General features: G+C 37.2%; 1 protein-coding gene across 2 annotated transcripts in view; it reads left to right on the plus strand.

Annotated features, from left to right (window-relative positions):
• RUNDC3B (RUN domain containing 3B) overlaps positions 1 to 25,933 on the plus strand; it is a 146,856-nt gene that overhangs the window by 95,223 nt on the left and 25,700 nt on the right. For both annotated transcript variants that reach the window (XM_056118347.1, XM_056118348.1), the window contains exons 7-8: positions 7,886 to 8,054; positions 10,393 to 10,550. In XM_056118347.1, coding sequence (XP_055974322.1) covers positions 7,886 to 8,054; positions 10,393 to 10,550 — 327 coding nt within the window. The remainder of the gene's footprint in view (positions 1 to 7,885; positions 8,055 to 10,392; positions 10,551 to 25,933) is intronic.

Here is a 25,933-nt window from a genome sequence, read left to right on the forward strand (position 1 = left end):
CTTAATCTAATTAAAAATATTTTTCATTGAACATTTATTTCAGTCCAGAATCAATAGAAAATACAAAATCCAATTGTTACTTTTCAGAAAAAATGAATTTATACTTTTTTACATAATTGTAATCCTAACATACAGTTTCTAAAAAATAACATTTATGTTATTTATAGTTATTATAAATATATAAATTCATTGCGATTTAAAAACTTTAACTCATTATTTTGATGTTTTACTTTTATTTCAATTATAGAGAAAAGAAGACTGTATTTGTGTAAATCAGCATTTGGGGGATTTCTCTAGTGAGTTGATAGAGTTGTTTAGGTAGCACTACACTGTAGCACTGTCCTCCCATTGTTCATCGATTTTCTTGAGTGGGCACCAGTAATGTCTCCATTGTGAGACTTGTTACTGTTTTTGGCATATTGAATATGCCACGAGGAGCTTGCCAGGATCTGCCGTGCGGGGGGGGGGGGGGGGGTGGATACTCCCGATAGCTTGCCAGGCTCTCTGAGAGGGACAGAGGAATTGAACCCAGACTGGCCGCATGCAAAGAAAATGCCCTACCTGCTGTGCTATTAAAATTATAGCCCTTAAAGCTATAATTCCTCCAGAACGGCAATGGAGAAGATTATCCATGACTTCTACTCAAATCTCTTCGATAGCCATGTCCACTTGCCGACATACCAAATTCCACAGGATGGATATGCCATTCCCAACGTTCTCCCTTCCGAAATCCGACACGCCATGTCGTCGGTAAAGAAACAAACAGCACCCGGCCCAGACAAGGTCAGACCCGAACACCTGAAGAACCTGCCGTCAGTACTCATCAATACACTGGCTCGGCTCTTCACTCGCTACCTGTCTGAATGCAAGGTTCCGTCCCAATGGAAAACCAGCAGGACCGTACTACTGTTCAAGAAGGGAGACATCCATGACATTGGCAACTATCGCCCGATCTGCCTATTGTCTGTCATCTACAAGCTGTTCACTCGAGTCATCCTGAATAGGATTGGCAGAACACTAGATGAAGGACAACCATGCGAGCAAGCAGGGTTCCGCAAAGGATTCAGCACCATCGACCATATCCACACGGTAACCAAGCTCATTGAGGTTTCTCGGGAGTTCAAGATGCCGCTCTGCTTAACGTTCATTGATTTAAAGAAGGCCTTTGATTCTGTTGAGACGGAAGCGGTCATTGAAGCCCTAGCCAATCAGGGCATTCAAGCCCAATACATCAGGATCCTCCGAGAGCTCTATTGCGGATTCACTACCAGGATGTCACCATTCTACAAAGAAGTGATCGTTCATGTCAAGAGAGGGGTGCGGCAGGGTGATACCATTTCACCGAAACTCTTCAGTGCCACCCTCGAGAACATCATGCGACGACTGGAATGGGAAGGAATGGGAGTGAAGATAGATGGTCGGCAACTACACCACCTCCGCTTTGCTGATGACATTGTTTTAATAACACCAAACATCAGCCAAGCGGCACAAATGCTGGCCGACTTTGACCGTGAGTGTGGAAAAGTACGACTACAGCTGAATCTTACGAAGACAATGTTTATGAGAAACAGCCTCATTCCTGATGCCCCATTCGCTCTCAACGGAACGACCATCTCCGAATGCAACAGCTATGTGTACCTAGGTCGAGAGGTCAACATGACAAATGACCTGGCACCCGAGCTGCGCAGGGGAAGAGAGCGGCTTGGAACACCTTCAAGAACGTCGAAGAAATAGCTAAGAGGATGAAGAACCTCTGGCTCCGGGCACATCTCTTTGATTCCACTGTTCTTCCTGCATTAACATATGCCTCAGAGACCTGGGCCCTACGCAAACAAGATGAGAACGCTATTCAGGTCTCCCAAAGAAGAATAGAAAGAGCTTTGCTTGGAATATCACGTTTCACTCAAATGAGAGAAAGAATCCGGAGTTCTGACATCCGTCGACGATCAAGAATCAGGGATGCTGTCTCGTTTGCCAAGGTGTCAAAAATCAGATGGGCTGGTCACGTAATGAGATTTAAAGACGACCGCTGGACTAGAGCTGTTACCGACTGGATTCCACGGGATGTTAAAAGGCCGCGTGGCCGCCCACCTACCAGATAGTCAGACTTCTTCGTGAAGATCATGAACGATCGGTTTGAGGCCCTTCATGTTCCTGGAGCGAACAGATGCCATTGGGCTACACTAGCACGCGACAGGGACAAATGGAGACGTTACTGGCGCCTGCTCGAGCAAATCGACGGCTAACAGGAAGTTAAGTGAAGTGATTAAGTGAAAGCTTTAAAAGAGTTGCATTCTATCTTATTGCCAATATTTTATGAGAGTTATCATTTTCCCACAGTCTCATCGGTAATTAAAATATATCAGATTAAATCTATATATTTTTAGAGAGGCTATTTGAATGATTGCCTAAATAGAATGATGACCTTTCTATGTCTTTAAAATATCACAGTCAGGCAACAGCTTAAGTGAGAGAGTAAATCATCTGTACATGCATATGTGTATGTAAATATAAAACACTTATGTATACAGACCTACATTTAGATGCAACTTTGGGGTGTCTCATGAAGGTAAAGAATTTTTCTAGATGTCAAGAGTGTCAGAACTCCATGAAGTTTTCTCAAGAAAAGTTCAACAATGCTGTATACACATGCTAGGTATGTGCTCTACCCCAAACCCACATCTAATTCCATAGTGCTTTGGAGGTCTCCTTGGCAGTGCTCCAGAGCCTAGCAGTGCTCAGCTGCCATCGTAGTTACATACATACATGTGTTATACCATACATAGTTACCTAACACAGTGCCAAGGATTGAATTTAGGATTTCATTCATACCAGGTATTGCTCTCCAACGTTTTAAGCTATTCCCTGTCCTCTTCCCCACTTTTCAGTTTTGAGTGTTATAACCAGCAGTCTTTGTACTTAAACCTGATATTTTTCCTAGAGAGGCAAATTTGTACATAGTTGTTGATTTATACTGTACAATGAAGTATGTTCTTAAGTTACCCTTCTTGGGCATAATGTTCCATATTCTGTCTTTGAGAAATAAATAAACTTATGATTTTTTCTGCATAAGGTCAACTCTTTACTAGAGGTAATATACCCTATCCTCTTTCTGTCTATTAAGGTCTTTATGCCAGTAGTTATCTTTTTTCCATTAAATTCCTTTGTTTACAAATCTTCCCTACACATCACAGCATATTAACATTATTTCCCCATTTTTTAAAAAGAAAATAGGGGACTGGGAATTTGGCTCATGTAAATCCAAAATCTTGGGTTTAATCCCCAGCATCAGGTGGCCTTCCCTGTTGAGTAATATGGATGTGGCCACACAACTATTAAAAGGAAAAGGAGAGAAACTGTACTAATCTATAGTTTACTTCTAGCTACTTCTCATTCCTCCACCCTTTACTTCAGTGTTTTTGTTTTGTTCTCTTAAACTATGCAGATTGACCTTTAAGACCTGTCCTTGGATCTGTTCTTATCAAAGTCAGTAGTGACATTTCACTGCCAAATTCAATGATTAGTTTTACTCAGCTGACTTTTCAGCTGTGTTTGATACATGATACACAAGATTGCTCTTCTTATCACTCTGGCCTTCCTTCTGTTTTCTCCTCCTACTCTCTTTTACACATTATCTTTTTATTTCCCCAACCTCTACATGTTGAACTGTTTCAAAGATAGAGATAAATAATCATCTCTATCTATACTCTTCTGTAAGTCTCATCCATATTCATGGTCTAAATAGGATCCTTATACTGTTATTTCTTAAATGTAAAATATAGAAAAGTATTTCTCAACAATAGCATACATTTCTTTGGGCAATATGAAGACTTTAACTCTAAAATTTTTCAGTCTGTGAGTATGAAGTATTATTAATGTCTTGTGGTTTTCAGGGTACAGATCTTTAAATTTCTTGGCTAAATTTATTTCTGTGCTGTTGTTGATGTGATTGTAAATAGGGTAGTTCTTTTCTCTTTCAGGTAGTTTATAATTAGTGCATAAAACACAATTGATTTTTGTATATTGATTTTATATACTACAGCTTTACCAAGTTTTAGTTTTAACAGTTTTTGGTGCAGTGTTTGGGGTTGTCTATATATATAAAATACCATTTCATCTGCAAATAGTGTAGTTCCTTAGTTCTTTTGAAATTACTGTCTAGCTAAGATTTGTTTACATACTAGCTTAAGTGTCAATAATTGTCCACCACAATAATTTTAATTTTCTACCATTCCTACTGGTTTTCTATTTTCTACCTCCTTCCCTTCTAGTTTTCTACCTCCATTTTAAGTTACCTCAGTTCTGTAGTCAGACTCAAAAGATTTGTTTTCATTGGACATTGTGTGAGCAATAGCACAGCAGTAAGGCGTTTGCCTTGCCCAAAGCCATCCCAGCCTAGCCGGGTTTGATTCCTCCACCCCTCTCGTAGAGCCAAGCAAGCTATTGAGTATCTCACCCACACGGCAAAGCCTGGCATGCTACCCGTGACGTATTCGATATGCCAAACACAGTTACAAGAAGTCTCAAAATGGAGACGTTTCTGGGCCCCGCTCAAGCAAATTGATGAACGGATGGGAGGACAGTGACAGACAGTGGACAGTGTTGCCTAAAGTAGGCAATGCTGCCCTCTATGGGCGGTGAAAGTATCCAGTAATACCCTCTGGTGCAATTGAGAGACACTTTGATTTGTTCACTTAAAGAAAGTAGATTTCCTTCTTCTGCCTTCTTAGCATAAAACCTTCCAAATTTCCAAATTCTATTTCCCTTGTAGCGAAAGAGACTTACTTTTTTTAATATAACTGAATAATATTCCACTGCTTTTAAAATTCTAGTTCATTCTTTTTTTTAGTTCATTCATTCTTGACATCTTTTCTTATTGCCCAGAATTTTAAAAATATTATTGATTTATTTATAATTCCAAAGAGTAGGAATCTTGCTATTGTTCTATTCCCTCACTGCATGTTAAGTATTATCTGTAAGCTTATCTTTTTCTTCTTACTTAACCTTCTTGGATAATTTTTTTGTTTTTATAACTACAAATAATTAGATGTTATTTTATTGAAAAAAGCTTGATACATTTCTCAGGTTTTATTTTTTGAAAATATGCTTATACTACCATTTTTCTGGGAAAAATTTCTGGATATACTATTTTAGTATGGGGCTGGAGCAATAGCACAGTGGGTAGGGCATTTGCCTTGCACGTGGCCGATCCGGGTTCGATTCCTCCGTCCCTTCTGGAGAGCCTGGCAAGCTACTGAGAGTATCCCGCCTGCATGGCAGAGCCTGGCAAGATCCCCTGGCATATTCGATATGCCAAAAACAGTAACAGCAAGTCTCACAATGGAGACATTACTGGTGCCCACTCGAGCAAATCGATGAACAATGGGAGGACAGTGCTACAGTGCTACTATTTTAGTATAGGAGGGTTTGGGGCTTAGCATTTGGAAATATATGTAGTAATGTGATTTTTTCCACCTGGCTTACACTTTACTAATTCTTTTTTCAACTGTAACTTCTTTTTAGCTGAACCATTTCATTTTAATGTGAAATACCATTTTCACTAAATCCTGTTTTTTTTTTTTCAAAAATGAAGCTTAATCCCTATGGTTACTGCTTTTTTTGCTCCTATTTACCTAGAGCAATGACTGTGACAGGCATATTTCCTCTGGTGTGTGTTTATTGGTTTGTTTCCTAGATCACGAATAACATATTTTTGGTTGGAACTGTTAATGCTGAGTTTTCTGATTCATATTTGCAGTGTGCTAGGTCATAAAATCAAGAGTTCAACAGATTAGAAAGATGAGATATATATCTTTTATCTTTAAGAGTGGTTTCCTCATTTTATCATTTATTTTAAGAAATTGTCATTTCTCTTTGGGTTTGTATGTTATGCACTTATTTATACAAGATTATTTTGTATATTATGTTAGTCTTTAAATGCAGAACTATGTAAGGATTATGTAAATTTTGACTTTATCTTGGTGTTCCTTTTTCTTTTTCCTAAATTATTTGAATATTATATTTATGATCCTAACTGTTTTTTCATAGTTACTTTATATCATATCAAAGATAATTGTTTCCTCTTAAATTACACTTTTGCATCTGAAGTGGATATTGATTTTTGTTGAAGGCTCTTTTTTCATGTAATCAAGGTGGACAGATCTTTACATTACTATGATCAGACTCATTTTATCTTGATTTATATAGAGTTGGGTTTGATCTGTTAGTTCAAAAGCTATAGGATGTAAGGAAAAAAACTACAGTATGTAATATCCTTTCAAATTTTGGGGCCAAAGGATAGTACAGCAGGCAGAGTGCTTGCCTTGCATGCAGCCAACCAGAATTGGATCCCTGGAATTTCATAAAATCCTCTGACCTCTTGATTCCTGAGTACAGAGCCCTGAGCACCATCACGTGTGGCCCCCAAACAAAAATGAATGAAAAACAAAACAGGAAACATAATACTAAGTAATAAACTTGCAAAAAATTATTTCAGTCCTGATTTTCTTTTGATTTGTATTAGAGTGCTTTTCATCTTTTAAATTTTTTAAACTTCCTTTTTTATCTATATCTTGTAGAAAGCTTATTATTGAATTTACTTGTCTGAATCAAATCTGAGCATCTGGCTATTGTGTTTAAGATTTTGTCATTTCTTTTAAATAAGGACTACTGTGACTTTTTTTTTACTTTGGATTTATCGCCCTTATTAATTTTCCCTCTTTTAGGTCAGAACTTTTTTATATTTGAAGGTCATACAGATTTCTTTTATGTCTTATTTCTTGTATGTTAATGTTTCTCACTTTGAAGCTCATTTTTTCTATTCCATTCTAAGTTTATTGATTTTCTATTTTGTTGAAGGCAGATATTCATATTAGCAGACATTCTTATCTAATTATTTGTCTCCCTATTTCCACCCAATTCTGAACCACTCTACCATATTAATGAAATAAGGAATGTTTAAAAATGGGTAATGGATTGTTCCTCTGTGCCTCTCATTTTCCGCAATGTGTTTTTCTGAACCTCTTGTTCTCTCATTGCCAGAGCTGAACTGACCTTGAACACTGACATCCTGACAGGATACCTTATTGGACTTAGGAGGCTTGCAGTGGTTGCCCCCCAACCTCAACCCCCAATACTGGAGTTTGCACAGATGAATTTGATTTCCCGGAGCAGTAAAAGTTAGCTACAGAGCTCTTTCTAAGACATCTGAGATGTCTGATTGTCTTTTTCTCTCTTACCTCACAATACTCAAGGCCTGCTGTTGGCTCTGTACTCAGGCATCACTCCTGGTGGTGCTAAGGGCACTGTGTGTGGTGTCAGTGATTGAACTCTGGCCTGCCACATACAAGGCAAGTGCCTTACTTACTGTACTGTCTCTCCAGCAATCGGTTCTTTTTTTCTAGAATCTTTTTTTTTCTCTCCTCAGAATACTATCGATATCTATACTGTGATTTTTTTAAAAAAATAAATTAATTCTGTTATTCTATAACCCTCACTTGAATTTCTATAAATTTGTAAGAGGAACTCAGCAGTCCATGCTAGGTTGTTGATTTTTTTTTACCAGGAAATTAAATTTATATATCATCATTGTCATTATTTGGTCACTGTCCTCCTGTTGTTCATCAATTTGCTCGAGTGGGTCCAGTAATGTCTCCATTGTGACAATTGTTACTGTGTTGTGTATATCGAATACATCACGGGTAACATGTTACAAGGCAAATGCCCTACCTACTGTGCTATCACTCCAGCCCCTTGTCATTATTTAGCACTAAATATTTTAGAGTTTTCTTGCCAGTAATTTACAAATGAAGGTATATTTATTTACAAAATATAAGTGAAACCTGTTGTTAATTTTATTTCCTCTTTAAAACACTGATTTCCTCAGTTCTGACAGCATCAGCAGTGATGAGGAGGAGCTGAGGACCTTGGGAAGCAGTGGCAGTGAAAGCAGCACTCCGGAGAATGTCGGGCCTCCTTTCCTCATGGATGAGAATAGTTGGTTCAACAAGTGTAAGAGAGTTAAGCAAAAGTATCAACTAACCTTAGAACAAAAGGTATTCATTACATATGTTATATATATTATTATATATATTATAAAATTGTCAAAATCCCTTTATTTTGTTCTAGTTACTGCCTTTGGACTGCCACTGTCAAAAAAAAGTTTTAGACACATATATAATTATTTATCCATCACTAATTTTTTTTCTGTTCTTGATTTGACTTTTTCCAAAAGATTAAAAATCTTGATTAAAAATCAGTCCAAGGGGATGGAGCAATAGCACAGTGGGTAGGGCGTTTGCCTTGCACGCTGCCAACCCAGGTTCGATTCCCAGCATCTTATATGGTCCCCTGAGTACTTCCAGGGGTAATTCCTGAGTGCAGAGCCAGGGGTAACCCCTGTGCATCGCTGGGTGTGACCCAAAAAGGAAAAAAAATTAGCCCAAATTTTAGAAAAAGCTTTTATTATACTTAAAAGTTTTAAATGTTTTAATGTAAAACTGTAAGACATTTCCTGCCTAAATCTTTATATATGTTTAAGAAATTAGTTTCCAGTAACTAATTTTATAGAAGATTATTTGGTTTGTGTAAATGTAATCATGCTTAAGCAAATTTAATGTTTCTTCTCTTTAGTTGGTTATTTAGTGACTCTTTTTTATTAAGCATTATAGGAGACAAAGTGAAATTTCTAACACAACAGAAAATAAAATATATTGTCTTGATGAATTATGGTTTCTTTTTTTGCTGTATTTTAATTTTCCTCTACTTTTCTTTCAAAAATGCATTCTTCATAGGTGATATATATATATACATATATATACATATATGAAGCTCAACTGAATTACTGATAAAAGGAATAGTAAAAAATACTGAGGGAAAATAATTACAAAGCAAACCTACAGATATGAATAGATTTTTATATAAAAGCAATTGCTAGTAATAAAACACAAAGATTCCCTCTAATAACTACAAAATCTAAAATTCTATATAGTAGATAATCTATATAAAGCTATATAATTCCATATTTAAAAAGGCATCTAGAACGATCAAGGAGTCAAAAATAATCCAAAAGCCTTTATTTTGAAAAAAAAAAGACTAAAAAAATATTACGCAAGTATGATTTTAATAGCCTTACACAGACCATTTTCCAGCAATTCCATTCCTAGCCACGTGTCCTAGAATTCTAGGCTATCAGAACCAGGAGATATAGGTGAATATACACAGTGATACAGTATATAGTAAGAAAAATGGACTCATTCAAATAGCCATTTGGAAGAGGATGGAAACATAAGCTGAAGAATTTATATATTGAAATACTGTACAGAATTGAGAATAAGCTGATCTGGGAGGTAGAGCAGCAGACCTAGGTTTCATTCCCAGCACCCTGTAGTTCTTGGATGTGGCCCTGGAGGCCCTTGAACCACCACTAGGATACGTGGCACTGCCAGGCCCCAGCAACTCACAGCCTTGAGATTTCTCTGAACTACCCACCAGGTGGGGGAGAATCACCATGGGGTCCCCTGACCTCCTGAACACCCCTCACAAAAATTTAACAACAAGAAAGTTTCAAAAGCAAAACAATATATTGTTTGAGGCAACAAATAGTTGTGGTAAAGCTAGAAAGAAATAGGAGATGAACACAAATATGAGAAAACTATTATCTTTAGAGAAGATACAAAGGAATTTGATAGTGGAAAGGCACTGTAGGGGCTCTGTAAGTATTAGTATTTATCTTTGTTGGGTACCTACCTAAGTGTTTTTTAATTACTAGTGCTTTAAGGCAGTAACAGTTTATGTTATGTTGTGTACCTGTGGAAATACTTTATTTTAATTTTTTGACATTTTAGGAGATGACAAATATTTGAGAATCAGGAAAAAAGATCTGAAAAAAAAGTTCAGATGGGGAGAGAAAAATTAGCTACATTTTTTGTTTGTTTGCTTTGGGACCATATCCAAAGATGCTCAGGGCTTACTCCCTGTTTTGTCTCTGTGCTCAAGGGATCACTCCTTATGATCTTGGGGGACCATATCAGGTGCTGGAGATCGAACCAGGTCGACTGCATGCAAGGCAAACATCCTACCTGCTGCATTATTACCCCAACCCAATATCATATTTGATATGTATCTTAAAACTAAAATTTAATGACACATGAATAGAATAAAATTACGGAATAAAAGAGTATTCTAAGAATATATTCTAACACTTTCAAAAGATTCCAAATAATGAATCCTATATTAAATTTTTTGTCCTCAGTTTATTATTTCATCAGTGATAGTTTTAAATTGTTTCTATTAAGATAAAGATAAAGAATGGATTTAAACTATAAAGCATTTGTCTTTGAGATATAAATGAGAAACTTGCATTTGCTTATCCTAGCAATACTGTATTTTCAGGGTTATCTTGAAGAACTCCTACGACTTCGAGAGAACCAGTTGTCTGAATCTGTCTCCCAGAACAAAATACTGCTTCAAAGGATTGAAGATTCTGATTTGGCCCATAAATTGGAAAAAGAACAATTAGAGTATATAATTGTGGAACTTCAAGATCAGCTGTAAGTGAGATCCTCTTGGAAAATTTTTGGTAGTATGTAAATACAAAAGAACATTGTGTTTTGACAGTGGAATTTTTATATTAGAATAGAAGATCTTTTTTTCATAACAGCACTTTTTTTAAATGAAGAAAACTATATATTAGTGAAAATTCCAGTAAGCTTCTTGTCACTTGTCAAAGAACTTAATAATGATAGCACCTTTTCAAACTTGATTTTATCAGTTGTTTATGGTCTTAATTTTCTTGTGTCAGTATCTAATCCTAAAGGATGATTTTAAATTTTTAAAAAATTTCAAACTTTCAGAAAAATTGAAAGGATAGGATAAAGATTCCCATATTCTCTCTCCTAGAGTCATCAGTTTTCAACATTTTGCTACAGTTAGCTTATGATTATCTCAGTCTTACAGAATCTTACTACATTGTACTTAACCACTAATATTTAATTATTTAGCCAACAATGATCCTTCAACACAGCTGCATGTGTCCTAAGCCCCCCACTCCCAAACCAAAAAAAAAAATACTAAGTACTTTAATGTTAAGTACTTAATACTTAAATACAATTTAAGAAACAGACTGATACAATAGCACTTTTATCTTGACTCCAGGATACTAAGGACCTAGAAGTTCATTTCCCTAAATAATCAGACTTGTGCGTTTCTTAACACTGGGACACCTATAACCTAATTTGAGAGTGAGAGTATAACCTCCACATCATGGAGAGAGGGGTTGAGAGTCAGAGAGAAGTGTGAACCCTGTCTACCATAAACTGACAGTGTACTATTGCGCAGATTATATCTTTTATTTTTAATTTAAACTAATTTTTATTTATTTATTTATTTTATTAGTGAGACATGTGAGGTACAGTTGTAGACTTACAAATTTTTGTGCTTGGGTTTCAATTATACAATGATCAAATGCCCATCCCTCCACCAGTGCCCATTTCCCACCACCAAGGATCCCAGTATCCCTCCCACCCCCCATCCCCCCCATCCCCCGCTGCCTCTGTGGTGGGCATTCCCTTTTGTTCTCTCTTATTGGGTGTTGTGGTTTGCAAAAGAGGCAATGGGTGACAATAATGTTTGGTCTATAGTCTACTTTCAGCAGGGCAGATTATATCTTGATAAATCTGTTTTCCTTCCCATAATGGTGATGGAAAAGCTGCTAATCTCCTGGGGCTGTTGTGAGGATTCAAAGAAAACATGCAGATTATTGTGTGAACCAAGTGCCTAGAAATAAAAAGCAAAAGCACTGATAACAAATTAGCCAAAAAAAGAAAAAACCCTCTTTTACCTCTAACTCATATTTTAATTTCATCAGTTGTACCAATAATAACCTTTATTGTAACTGTTGTTTTTTCTGACGCAGAGTACAATTCAATCACATTTTGCCTTTGTTGTCAGCCTCTTAGGGTGGCATGTTTAGAATAGTTTCTTAGTTTGTGTCTTGTTGAAGACTGATATTGATGGAGAACATAGGCTAGTTATCTTGTGGTGACTTTCGAGTGTGTTCATTTTCCTCGTGAGTAGAATGAGCTCACCTACTTGGGCTGCAATATTATAAGTGGTGTCTCCTCATCACATCCAGAGGTCCGTAATGTCCATTTAGTACTAGTAGAGGTTTTAATTATTTGGTGAGATATTTTTCTCTTCTGTTTAGTTATTGTTGGTCCTTTTGTAATTAGCCTGTCATTTACAATGAGATACTTTGATACTAAGTAAATATGAATGATGACTTTTAAAAGTTCTATTAAGGAACATGAAATTTTAATGTGCTCTACGCCTCTGTATTCTGATAAAAAGAATTATTTTCATGTTTTTTTTCCCCTATTTTTTCTGAAATTTCAAGGAAGGAGTTTGTTAAGTGACATTTTTTCATGTTACTTACTGAGGGAAACCTTTCATAGTCCCTTTGCTTCAATAAGTTGGGAGAAAATAAAATTTTAATTACTGGGCTTGAGAGACAGCTGAAAGCTCTGTAGCTAATGCTTTGCATGTGGGATGCCCAGATTCAATTCCTGACATCACAGATGGTCTCTGAGTGCTGCTGGGAGTAAATGCCAAGTACTGTGCTGGGAGCAGCCCTGAGCACCTTCAGAGGTAGCCCCAAAACAGCAACAACAAAAGAACTCAACTGTCCAGACTTTTTGATCATTTCTTTACAGGAGTGGGGGTCAGGGAGGAGGAAGGGGGAGAGGAGAGGGGGAAAGGAAAGAGGGGAGAGGGAGAGGGAGAGAGAGAGAGGGAGGGAAGGAGGGAGAGAGGGAGGGTAAGGTGCCTTACATGCAGCCAACATGTGTTTAATTCCTACATCCATAGAGTCACCAGACACTGCTAGGATTGAATCGCTGAGTGTAGAGCGAGGATTAAGCTCTGAGCACCACTGGGTATGGCCTAAAATAAACACAATTTTTTTTATTAATCAAGAAGAGGAAAGAGAAGGAGAGAGGGAGTGGGAAGGGGGGGGAGAGAGAGAGAGAGAGAGAAAGAGAGAGAGAGAGAGAGAGAGAGAGAGATCATGTTTACCATGAGCAAGGCCAAGGTTCAGTCTCCAGTTCAAAATATGTTCTGCCAGGACCAACTCCTGAGCAAAGCTGGAACCCACTAAGCACTGGGTTTGCATCATCTCCCCCTCCGACCCCCCAAAAATTTTGTTTTTCTTTTGCCATTTATACTGGTAGTTTATCTTTGGGGAGACAAACACATGGTATTTGAGCCACATTGGCAGTGCTCAGGGACTACGCCTGGCTCTGTGCTCAAGAGACCATATGTGGTTCTGGGTATCAAATGGGGATGAGCCACATTCACGGTCAGTGACCTAACTCCTGTATGGTCTCTCTGGCCCATGAATAAAGTGCTTTTAAAAATAACTGTAAGTTTAATTTTTATTTTATTGCGAGTATCCGCCCGCACGGCAGAGTCTGGCAAGCTCCCTGTGGCATATTCGATATGCCAAAAACAGTAACAAGTCTCACAATGGAGGTGTTACTGGTGCCCGCTCAAGCAAATCGATGAGCAAATTGATGAACAACGGGAGGACAGTGCTACAGTTTATTGAAAGATATTTTGAAGAATCACACTTTAGATAACTTAAAGAAAACACACTTTCAAAATATTTTTGTTATGCAAAACAGACTTAAGATTTTTTCGTATTCCTATGATAGGAGAATATCACTGATCCTCTTGGTTTTGCAAATCTTAAAATTGTTTTATGCCTTTAAAGAGATTTTACCTAAACATTACTGAAAAAAAACAATTAAAATTTAGGCTATCAGAATTAGACTCTTTTATTGGTTAGAGGCTAAGGATTTACTTTCACATGACATGAAAAGCATTTCTGGGTGGATGTAAATTGGAGACCAACAAGATTTTTTTTTTGTATATGAACCACTTTCAATGATACAGAACAGAAAAGTAGCATGAATTCCTTTGAGAATGCTCAAAATTCACTACTGTAGTAGGGAGAAGCTTTGGACATTCTTATTGGGAAAGGATAGACAATTTTTTTTCTATCTTGCTGTAATTATTTTTATCAATGGTAAAGAAGGCCTGAGATCAGAGCTGGGCCCTGTAGCTCCCTCTATTATTTTTGAAATATATTTAAAGTAGTCCTGACAAGATGGACATTTATAATGTATCCACTCTGAAATATATTCTGTAAATTTAAAATATACCTTACTTTGCCAAAATAGCAGAGCTCAACAGTTAATTTGTAAAGTGATTGTATTGGTCCTGAGTTTTAATAAATTTACTTTGTAGTTTGGTTTATTAATGAGAGATTAATATTTGAAATTGTAGTATAGATTTGTATACCACATATGTGAAGAAGTTATACACATTGCTGATTAACAGATGCCATTTTTAACTGCAGTTTTTTATTCCTTATTAATAATGTCGATGCAGTACTAATCTGGAATATTTTACATTGACATATGAATTATTAAGTTTCTGGTTTGTACTTTTAAAATTCTGTAAAGTTCAAAATCTGCAAATATTAAGACACGGAATAATGTTATTTTTGATGGGAGTTATGGGAGATACAGGAGACATTACCTAAGCTTTTATTCTTAGTCTTATTATAGTCTGTGCCATGGCTTTCACTTCATTAACTTTAAGTCTATTTTATTTTTATTTATCTATTAATAATATAGAATTCATTTAACAAAAAATTAATAAAACCAATTAGGAACAAGCCTGAATTATGCTTTGAAATAATGTACAAAAGGCTTCTTATAAAATGTTTATGACTTTTTAAGAAACAATGTAGTTTTTAGGTGATCATTTTTAGTTTTTGTTACTTTTGAATTTAGTGTTTTTTATCAACTTATGTTTCTTTTATTTAAAATGTGCCTTCAAGGCAGCAGGAGTGGAGGGGAGGGAATGGTGTGGGAGGGAGCAGGGAGCGTGGGAGCACTTGTGGAGGGAAGTGGACAGGGTGATGGGATTTGTGTTAGAATATTGTATGCCAAAGACTTAGCTATCAGTAACTTTATTAATTACGGATTCTTTAATTACTGTTTTTAGACATTTAAATCAATAATTTTGTGCTTGGGATAACCAATAATATGAGAAAAAAAGCACAGTGTATTTTACAAGATATTGCTAGACAGATTAAAATAGAGAAGTTGATATCAGATTATTATTTGAAGACTGTCATATTTGGGAGGGAAGGTTTGAAGTTTACACCTTCAGGTAGATGTTTTTCTGTGCACTCATGAGAAAAATCAGGTCATACAGCTTCAGAATAGTGTGGGTAACCTAACCACCTTTGTACCACTGATAACAATAAAAAAAGTAAAGTGAGGATTTTTTCCTACTATTTGATAATGTTTTTATATGCATAGTGTTAGAGATTATCGAAACAGTAGAGTATCCTACAGGAGGACCAGTGTTACTGTTCACCATTCAATTGTGTGTAATTTATGGTGTAATGATGGGCGATCCTTAAGTTAGTGATGCTATAGCCTCCTAATTTACAAGTTTTAGGGTGAATAGTTGGATCATAAAAAGATGTGCAATGATGTAACATGGCTCACTTAATAATGGGAAAATATTAAATTATAATTATGCAAAAATATCATAACTCTGCAATTTACAAATAAATGAAAAAAATCAAGAAAATGCTATATGCCAGATAGTAGATAAAATCTGGTTATTTTATACTTTTTTGTTTTAGCAGTAAATCAGGTATTATGACAGAAAAGATTATTTGATATGATAATTTTATTGTATTTAGTTATGATGCTTCCTGAAAATTATGATAAAGTTCTCATTAAGTAGGTGCTCTTAAATTTGCACCAAATGTTTAGTAAAAGTTAGAACTGGAGTACAGTGTTTCATAAAGATGGTGCTCAGAGGTTAAAAATCACTTCTGGCATCGTTATTTAGTAATTGCTTTACATTCGATACATAGAAAATAATCTTTGCCAAATTATAATTTATAAATAATGCAAAAATAATATATAAATATTGCTTCACCATTTGCTATTTCTATCCTTTTATTATCTTTCGTTAGCATGTAATTGACCCTTATAAAATTACTTTATTCTGAAGGTATTTTAAACATATTTTTATATTTTATATTTTATAAATTTGGGGGGCTTGGAGGTACATAGAGCAGTGTTCAAGGGCTAGAATTAAACCAGAGTTGACCAAGCAGCCACATACAAGAAAAGTGCATTGATTCCTCTACTATCTCTCTGGTCCCCTATATTTTGATTTTTTTTTCAGAATTTTTTAGGAGTGCACAAAAGAGAGATGCACAGTGATTACTATATGATGAGAATAGAATCTAGACCCTGAGAAGTGCAGTCTATACAGATGTGGAATTATTATGATGTGCATCTGAAACATATAATGTTATAAACTAATGTTACTTTAATAAAAATTGTTTTTTTAAGCCTGATTACCATTACCTAAAGTGAACAGTTACTAGGTAGAAAAATAAGATTAAAAGAAAAAAAGAAAGAAATATTCCAAGGGTTATCTGACTTTATTAGGATAGAATATTACTAAGAATAATGAGTGTCCTAAAATGTTACCAAACAAAGATGATAACTAAGAGCTTACATAAAGAAATAATAGCTGAGAACAACACATTTTCTTTATCTTTTTCTTTTTAGTTTTTCAGTTGATTTGCCCTTTTATTCTTACAAACTTCACCTGTGATATTTTAAAAATATTTGTGTCAAAATTACCAGTGCCCAATTGAGCATGTTGATGAAAGATGCTGCTTTAATTGGTTAGGGGTGTGGGATCCAGGCAAGTATATGTTTAAAAATTTTTGCAGATATTTCTGGTGTATAGTCAGATTTGAGAACCAAAGACTGGGTTAAAGATCAGTTTAACTTGTTCCATAGGACTCTCTCTCTCTCTCTCTCTCTCTCTCTCTCTCTCTCTCTCTCTCTCTCTCTCTCTCTCACACACACACACACACACACACACACACACTGCACTTCATACTGACACACTTGTTTTTCCACTTTTAGGATCTTAAGATTAAGCATTAAGCAATGTTGATTAAAAAAAAACCTCTTTAGAATGTTTCAGTTAACCTTTCATCCAATGCTTTGAACCATGGATGAACACTATTTGCAGTAATTTTGAACTCACTAGGATTTGTAAGATGATCTGCAGTTGTTATCATTCCATGCTTATAGACTGAAGTCATATATACAGAAATTTCCCTCATCATTCTGGAGTTCTTTGGTGCATAGCATTATTGTAGTTATGGGATTATTCTTTTTTTCATAATAAGTTTCTGGATTACTACTTACTTGCCAATGAGAAGGAAGATCTTGGAGTGTTTGTTGCCTTGTTTTAGCATCACACCTGACAGTATTGGAGGCTACTCCAGGCACAGTGCTGTGGGTTGCTCCCCACAGTACTTAGAAAACCCAACAGTGATGAAGCTCAACCTCAGGCTTTGTTTATTTGTTTCATTTTATCTCCTTTACTTTTTAGAATATCATCAAGTTTCTTTCACTTTTTTTTTATGTATTACCGGGAGATCGGGCATTGCAAAGCAGTTCATGATTGGGTTTCAGTCACACTTTGTTCCAACACCCTAGAATATAATGATTTTATTATATAATGTCTTCTTATGTGACGTAGCCCACACAAGATTCATAAATTATGGACAATGTCAGCATAGCAAAGAAATTACCTTGACGTCTAATTGATTTTTCTTGGCAGTGGGTGTTTCTTAACAGGTAACAAAGCAAAATGCAGAATACACCAAGCAGACAAATACTGCAAGCCAGCAATAGAGGGCAATCTCTGACCCTATGGAGTACTTGGCCATACATTTCTGATTCTCTTGAAGGATCTTAAGAAGTATTTGGTTTAACTTGGTCTTATGCACTTTGTCTTTATGTTCATGGCAGTTCTCAATCTCAGTCGCAGCAGCCTCAAGCTCTTCTATAAATCTCTTCCGCCAAATAGCTTCTAATTTGTTGTTGTAACTTAATGTAATATTTCTTAATACGGTGTAAATGTTTTTAATTGACTTTGAAATTTTACACACTTTTGTTTTTGGAGTGCTCTAGTTAGAAAGTTAAGTAGGTTCCTTTACACACACACACACACACACACACACACACACTCACACACACACACACACACTGCCACTGTCTGCCTGGTTTGGACAGGTGCAGAATCTCCCACCATGAAGTGGCCCTCACAAAGCAGGTTTTCTTATTGGAGCTGTGGACCTCCAGGGGGCTGCTTTTCCTCCTTTTTCTGCACGCTCCTGGAACAGCTGGGGAACTTCAGCTATGCTCTGCTAATTGGACCTGGTCAAACCAGAGTTACCCTGAAGTCTTACCACTGTCTGATCCTTACTGAGAGCTGTCTGTAATCCCTGGAGCATACCTGGCACCTAGGACCTTGTTAGAAATGCCAGTTCTCTGCCCATCCTCTGATCCCCTGAGACAGAAACTCTGGAAGTAGTGCCACAGTCTAATTCTAATGGGTGAAGGAACTCAAACAGTAAAAGGGAAATAAAAAGAACAATCTTTGATCTTAGCATTCAGAGCATCTTAAAATTGTTTTATATCTTCTTGGTGTTTTTAATCTCTGAAGTTATACCATTTTTGGAAAAATTGTAATCATGCTTTATGAAAGCTACCTTGTTTTTCCCTTTGTGTAGGTTGAATTTTTCACTTTAAGACATGATTTTGAATCATTGCACAATATTTAACTTTACAGAAGTATCATGATTTGATTATTACTATTGGATATTTACCATCATTTTTCTCTATGGAGTGTATTTCTGAATAACCTTCTATGCAAACCTATTCTCTGCATTGCTAATTGACTATTACCAGTTTGTTCACGAAATTTCTGGGTCAAAAGGTATAGTTTGAGAAAATGGAGAAATTGGCTTGTTATTTCTTAAAGAGACATGAAAAATTAGGCTCAAATTAGCCTGGTGTAAGAATACTTGCTTCACCTATTATCAGACTTAAAAGAATTGATTCTTACATTTATAAGTTGACTCCTACATTCAGTATTGGCTGACCAGATTGTCACAGAGAAAAACCTTCTGGCTCAGAATAAATAGAAAGGCTATGTTTGAAAAATAGCAGTGTCCCCGCATTGTTCAACAATTTGCTCAAGTGATCCCAGTAACGTCTCCATTTTGAGACTTGCTATTACTGTGTTTGGCATATTGAATACGTCATGGGTAGCTTGCCAGGCTTTGCTGGTCGGGCGAGATACTCTCGGTAGCTCGCCGAGCTCTCTGAGAGGGGTGGAGGAATTGAACCCGGCTTGGCCAGGCCAGCCACGTGCAAGGCAAACACCCTACCGCTGTGCTATCGCTCTAGCCCATGTTTGAAAAAACAAAATGAAAAAAATAAAAGGCTTTCTTGTCTTTCCCAACACATCCTTCATTCCTGGAAGAAATCAGGCCCAGCATTTCTCACTTCTCCTGTTTGGGTCAAGACTTCACTTCTCCCTTTTCTTTCTGAGTGACCCTGCTCCTGACTTTAGGCATGCAACCTGAAATCTGGGTATGTGTTGCAGTGGGACGAAGGCGTTCTGGAGCTCAGCGTTTGGATCCCTAGGGCACACATGCCTGTCAACCCTCCTGTGATTGTTGCCTTCCTATTTTCAGAAGTGCTCACCCCCTGCTCCTTTATTTCACTTTGGTGAGAGACTGCAGCATTGGTTTTCTAGGAACAAAACATTTCTTTTTCAAGGAAGTGCACCTGCTTGCCTTGCTGAACTGTTTGAAAGGTCATTCTTCTGCCTGCCTTTCCCAGACTCCTTCTGGCCCTGTTCCTTTGCGACTTCCCCAGGTTGGCTTACCATCTTAGAAAGCTGAGTTTGCCTTTAAAATACAAAGTTTATCTAAGGCTGTAATAAGTTGTCACCTCATCCACTTATTTTACTTAACATTCCATAACATATTGCCTATTCCCTTACAAGAAACTGCACGTGTAGACCAGAAGACCTTTCTCAAGACCCAACTTTTTTTTCTCAGACTAGAGAACATGTATAGCTGCACAGGCCTCAAGCTGGGACTGCTTTCTGCTAAGACTGTTCTTTTGTTGTTAATCCGTATCTAAGAGGGTCAGCTGGTCCTTTGAAGCTTAGTGTTGACTTCTTAGCCATGAAAGGCATAGAGAGCAGCTTCTTCCAATAAAGGGCTGTTTCATCTACAGTGAACACCTGCAGCCACTCTCATCAGTGATTTTTGCTGGATCTTCTGGTCACCCTGTCACTGCTACTACATCAGCACTTGCATCTTCAACTGTACCTTTGAAAATGGAGCTTCTTTCTTTAAGTCTCTTGAACCAACCTTTACCTGATTCACTTTTCTCCTTAGGTTCCTCATCTCTCTTAACCTTTATAGAAGTACAGTAGTAGAAGACTTGCCCTGGATTAGATTTTATTTAAGGGAATATTATGGCTGTTTTGATCTGTCTAACCCACTCTAACTTTCTCTATATCGGCAATAATGTTGTTTCACTTATTATTAATACAGTCACTAGAACACACATTTCATTTGCTCTTAAAATTTGTGTTTATGGCTTGCCTCATAGACACCAGAGTCCTAGCTTTTGGCCTGTCTCATCTTTCTACTGCTTTCCTTAACAAAGCCATTCTTCAGCTTCTGATTATTACTATTTGATTATTTGAAGTTGGAGACATGTTATTCTTCCTTTAGATCATACCTGACAGTAGTCTGGTGAACATGCTGTACTAGAAGTCAACCCTTGGCTTCTCTCATGCAAAGTATGTTCTCATTCCTTTTAATCACCTTCCCACCTGGCTTATGGTTCTTAATAGACCTGACTTCAATATCCTTGTGTCTCTCAATAATAAACAAACAACCTAACAAAGTTGGTGAAAGACTATACATGTAAAGAACATGTCACTGGGGCCAGAGCGATAGTACAGCAGGTAGGGCATTTATCTTGCACGTTGCCAACATGGGTTTCATCTCTGGCATCCTATGTGGTCCCCTGAACACCTCCTGGAGTCATTTATGAGTGCAGAGCCAAAAGTAACCCTGATCATTTTCAGGTACCCCCCCCTTACACAAAAATTGTATATCATTGTTATTAAAAAATGTGAAGAATTCAAGCTGGAGGGACAATAAAGCAGTAGGGTGTTTATCTTATATGCTGCAGACCCTGGTTCAATCTCCAAAATCATATATAGTACCCCAAGTCCTGCCTGGAGTGATCCTTGAGCACAGAGCTAGAGCTAGGAGTGACCCCTAAGCACAGAGCCCTAAGCACAAACAGCTGTGACACCCTCCCCCCCAAGAAATATAGAGGAATATGTACACGGAAATGGGAAGATATTTCATGCTCATAGAATGGGCAGATTAGCAGTTTTAAAATCATAATCAGAGGCAGATAAATACTATGGGAGGTAAGGTATTTGCCTTGCATGTAGCTTAATCTGGTTCAATCCCTGGCACCATATGGGGTCCCTGAGCTTTGCTGGGGATCACTCCTAAAGATAGGGTCAGGAATAGATCTTCACTTCCAGGTGTATAACAATGACCCACCCCCCAGATGATAATAAAATAATATTACATTCCCACCCAAAGAAAGCTTTTATAGACTCAGTGCTATCAGAATTCATTTAGCATTCAAGGAATAAACGTTACTGAAATTAGTATGAAACTGTCAAAGAGCTAAACGACAAAGTGTTTATGAAAAAATAAAACAAGAACAGAGTCATGGCAGTCCAAGACTTTGTATTATATTGTAAACCTATAGTAATCAAAACATGTGGTATTGAAGTAGACTCATAGATCAGTGCTAAGATATGGACACGAGTGAAAGCCCAATAACAGATTAATGGATAAAGAATATGTGGTATAAATAAATAGTGAAATACTACTCAACTATTAGAAAAGATGGAATCTTGCTTTTTACGTAAATGAAACTAGAAGGGACCAGAGCTAGGCGAGGTAAGTCAGAAGGATAAAGAGAGATCAAATAATCTTCACTCATGTAAAATACTAAACAAAAAATTAGAAACAAAGTAAAACAAAAACATAATTTTATCTGATCACATAGCTAAGATTATGAAAGGATGAGAATGTGGATAGGGACCACTGGACTCTGATGGAGAGATAGTCACTTTTGTAGTGGGGTGAGTAGCTTTATAAATCAGATAAACTTACAGTCTTTGTTCTGTTTTGGTTTTGGTTTTGGGCCATACTAGACTTTGTACTCAGGAATCACTCCTGTCAGTGCTCAGGGGAACATATAGGTGCTGGAGATTGAATGCGGATCAGCTGTGTGCAAGGCAAATGATCTACCCACTGTATTATCGATACGGCCCCTATACAATCTTATAAAGTAACAGAATTAGCATAAAAAATAAAGTACTTGACATTTTTAAAGATTTAAAAACACTGGACATTTTATTTATATTATTATTATTATTGATTTTTGGGTCACACCCAGCAATGCTCAGGGGTTATTCCTGGCTCTGCACTCAGGAATTACTCCTGGCGGTGCTTGGGGGACCATATGGGATGCCAGGGATTGAACCCAGGTCGGCCACGTGCAAGGCAAATGCCCTACCCGCTGTGCTATCACTCCGTCCCCCATGAACACTTTAAAGAATACCATACTTCAGGGGTCAAACCTTCACAGAGAGTCAGCTAATTCTGTCCTTACTGAACAGTCTCCAATGACAAGATCTGTCCTCCAGAACACTGATATTATTGATACTGATACTTAGATATTATTGCTACCTTATAAGAAGTCATCTGTGTCCTTAGTTAAAAAGAATGCTTCCAGGGCACAGCGGGTAGGGCATTTGCCTTGCATGCGGCTGACCCGGGTTCGATTCCCAGCATCCCATGTGGTCCCCTGAGCACTGCCAGGACTGATTCCTGAGTGCAGAACCAGGAGTAACGCCTTTGCATTGCCAGGTGTGACCCAAAAAGAGAAAAAAAAGAATGCTTCCCCCATAATTTCAGTCTTTAGGCTGAAAACTCTGGTGCCTCTTCAGGAAAGGGACAAATGAGTCCCCACCCTGATGAAGCCCTAGAAGCAACACTCACACCCAAAACCTTCACCAAATACATGGCATAGCATCATGACTAATCTCAAGAGGCGCCAAGCCAAAGAATCATCCCAGTTCTACAGATCCTGGAGTATACAGCTACATTTGCGGTCACACAGCACCTCCAAATTTGACATTATTGGTAGCCTAGTGGGAGCATAGCAGATCTGATGGTTAAGTAGCATGAAAGCTCACTAACTCAGTAATCTAAAACAATAACACAGAAGGCTCGACTAGCAATAACCAACTCAGTAAATTCTCAGACAGTGACTTTAATAACACCACTGTGAAATATGATGACGACTTTAATATTTTTCTTTTAGTGAACTAGTTTTTGATTATCCCTTTACTATTTTTGGTAACAAGCAATGTAAAATTAGGAGACAGGCTTGGAGGATGAGTGGGAAACTGGGTACAATGATGGAGGAAATATCACACGGTGTTGGGATTAGTGTGAAACAGTGAATGCCTGAAACAACTGTGTAATGAATAGCTTTGTAACCCACAGTGTTCAAATAAAGTTTGGGGAAAAGAGAGAAAAAAAACCTTATGAGAGCCTGAGAACTATATGGGAATTATAGCATTTGCCTTGTATCCCTTTGATCCTAGTTTGAATTTCCTAATATGATCTTCTGCCGAGCATACCTCTGAGCACAGAGCCAGAAACATTACCTGAGAACCACTATATGTGACTCAGCCCCCCAATCCCCAAAGAAAGGGATTGAAGAAAATTAAGGATTATATTCATTTTTAGTAGAACTTTCATAGATTGGAAGACTCAATGTTGTTAAAAATCCTTGCTTACCAAGGGGATATACAATCAGCACAATTCTTATCAGAATCCCACTGGCATTTTTCATAAACTAGGCACTGTAGCACTGTCCTCTTATTGTTCATTGCTTTGCTCTAGCGGGCCCAGTAGCATCTCCATTGTGAGACTTTGTTGTTACTGTGTTTGGCACATTGAATACGTCATGAGTAGCTTGCCAGGCTTTGCTGTGTGGGCGAGATACTCTCGGTAGCTTGCCGGGCTCTCCTAGAGGGGCGGAGGATCATAAACTAGGGGGAAAATAAAATTTAAATTAAAGCATCAAAGACTGCAACTATCCAGCTATCTTTTGAGAAAGAAGGACAAATCTGGAGAGATTGTTTTTTAACTTAAAATTATATCACAAAGCCCAAGAAATACTGCAACAGACTGAGTGCATGATTTGCATACAGGAGGCTCTGGGATCAGTTTATAGTCCCCAAAGCACTGTCAGAAGTGGTCCTCCAAAACCATTTTGGAATTACCAAAACCTGAGCAAACAAAAATTAATCTATAGCAATAAATGTAATATGATGCTGGCATTAATTTTTTAGAACCGAGGACCAGCACCTGTTTGCATATTGGCTTATAGACTGGCAGAACATCTGGAATAGAGAACCCAGAGCAAATTCATGTATCTTTAGTAAACTGATTTTTTTTTTGACAAGAACAAAAACACACTATTGGTAAATAGTAGTTTCTTAATAAGTGATGCTGGGGAAAGTAGATATCCATAGGAGCTTGAAATCTGTTATATAATTTCTGCCAAGGAAATAGGACAGCAGGTAGGGCACTTACCTTGCATGTGGCCAACCCTGGTTTGATTCCCAGCATCCCATATGGTTCCCAGAGCCCACCAGGAGTGTTCCCTGAGCACAAAGCCAGGAGTAATTTCTGAGCATTGTCAGATGTAACTCCAAAACAAAGATTTTCTTTCATATGATTCCTAAAGATCAACTCAAAATAGATGAAAGACTTAACACTCAAACCAGAAACTATAAAATTGCCTGAAGAAAACAGAGGAATTACCTCTTGACACGATGCTTTAGACAATGATTTTTTTGGATATAACACTTTCAAAAACATAGGCAACAAAATAAAAAATAAAAGAATCAAATTGCATCAAGCTAAAAAGATAATTACGAACTGATCAATGGATTGAAAACGCAACCTATAAAACTGGTAGAAAGTATTTGCAACATGTATGGAGTTCACATCTAAAATACATATAAGGGAATCAGAACCAGACAACAATAAAGAAGGTAAGGCTTTTGCCTTGCCTGTGACCAACCTCAGTTCTGATCCCTGGTATCACATATAGTTCCCAAGCCATGCCAGAAGTGATTCCTAAGTGTAGAATCATAGTAAGCCGTAAGCACAGCCATCTGTGGTCCCCAAACAACAACGAAAAATGAACAAAAATTATGAATATCAAGTATTGTCAGTTGTGGAAAAACAAGTACTTGCACATTGTAGGTAGGGAAAACTATTTTCATTTCTTTTCCAGGAAAACAGAATTGTTGCTACTAACCTAAAAGTTTAATTAATAGATGTGACAGTCTCACTGCCTTTTTGCTGCCTCTTAGTATTGTGTTCTGAAAAATCTGATTTTTAAATCAGATAATGTTTCTTTAGGGAGAGAGTAGAGCAGTACTTTTTAAAAGCACGGATACTTAGAAGTATCATTCATATTTGTGCATAACCTGTTACAGACATGTAAACCCATGATCCCATTAGAATCCAGAGGTGTTGTCTGGGTTTATTTCTCCCCAACCAGGATCGGGTGCCAGTGTACCCCTGATTCTGTCTCCCACAACAGTGACATTTCATGTCAAGCATATGCTCAGTACCGTGGTAAGCTAGAGTAATAGATTTCTGTTTGAGGATACAGGTTGTCAAGGTAATATTTTAGGATGTTGGTTGGTAGGATACGACCTTCATAAATGAAATTATACCTTTATTTCTCTTCACCATACAGTGAAATGTTGTTGGTTCCTGCAGTTAGCATCTTGTCAAAAAATTAATTCCTCGGGCTGG

This window comes from Sorex fumeus, unplaced genomic scaffold (genome assembly GCF_029834395.1).
Source record: "Sorex fumeus unplaced genomic scaffold, SorFum_2.1 ptg000037l, whole genome shotgun sequence".
Lineage (NCBI taxonomy): Eukaryota > Metazoa > Chordata > Mammalia > Eulipotyphla > Soricidae > Sorex > Sorex fumeus.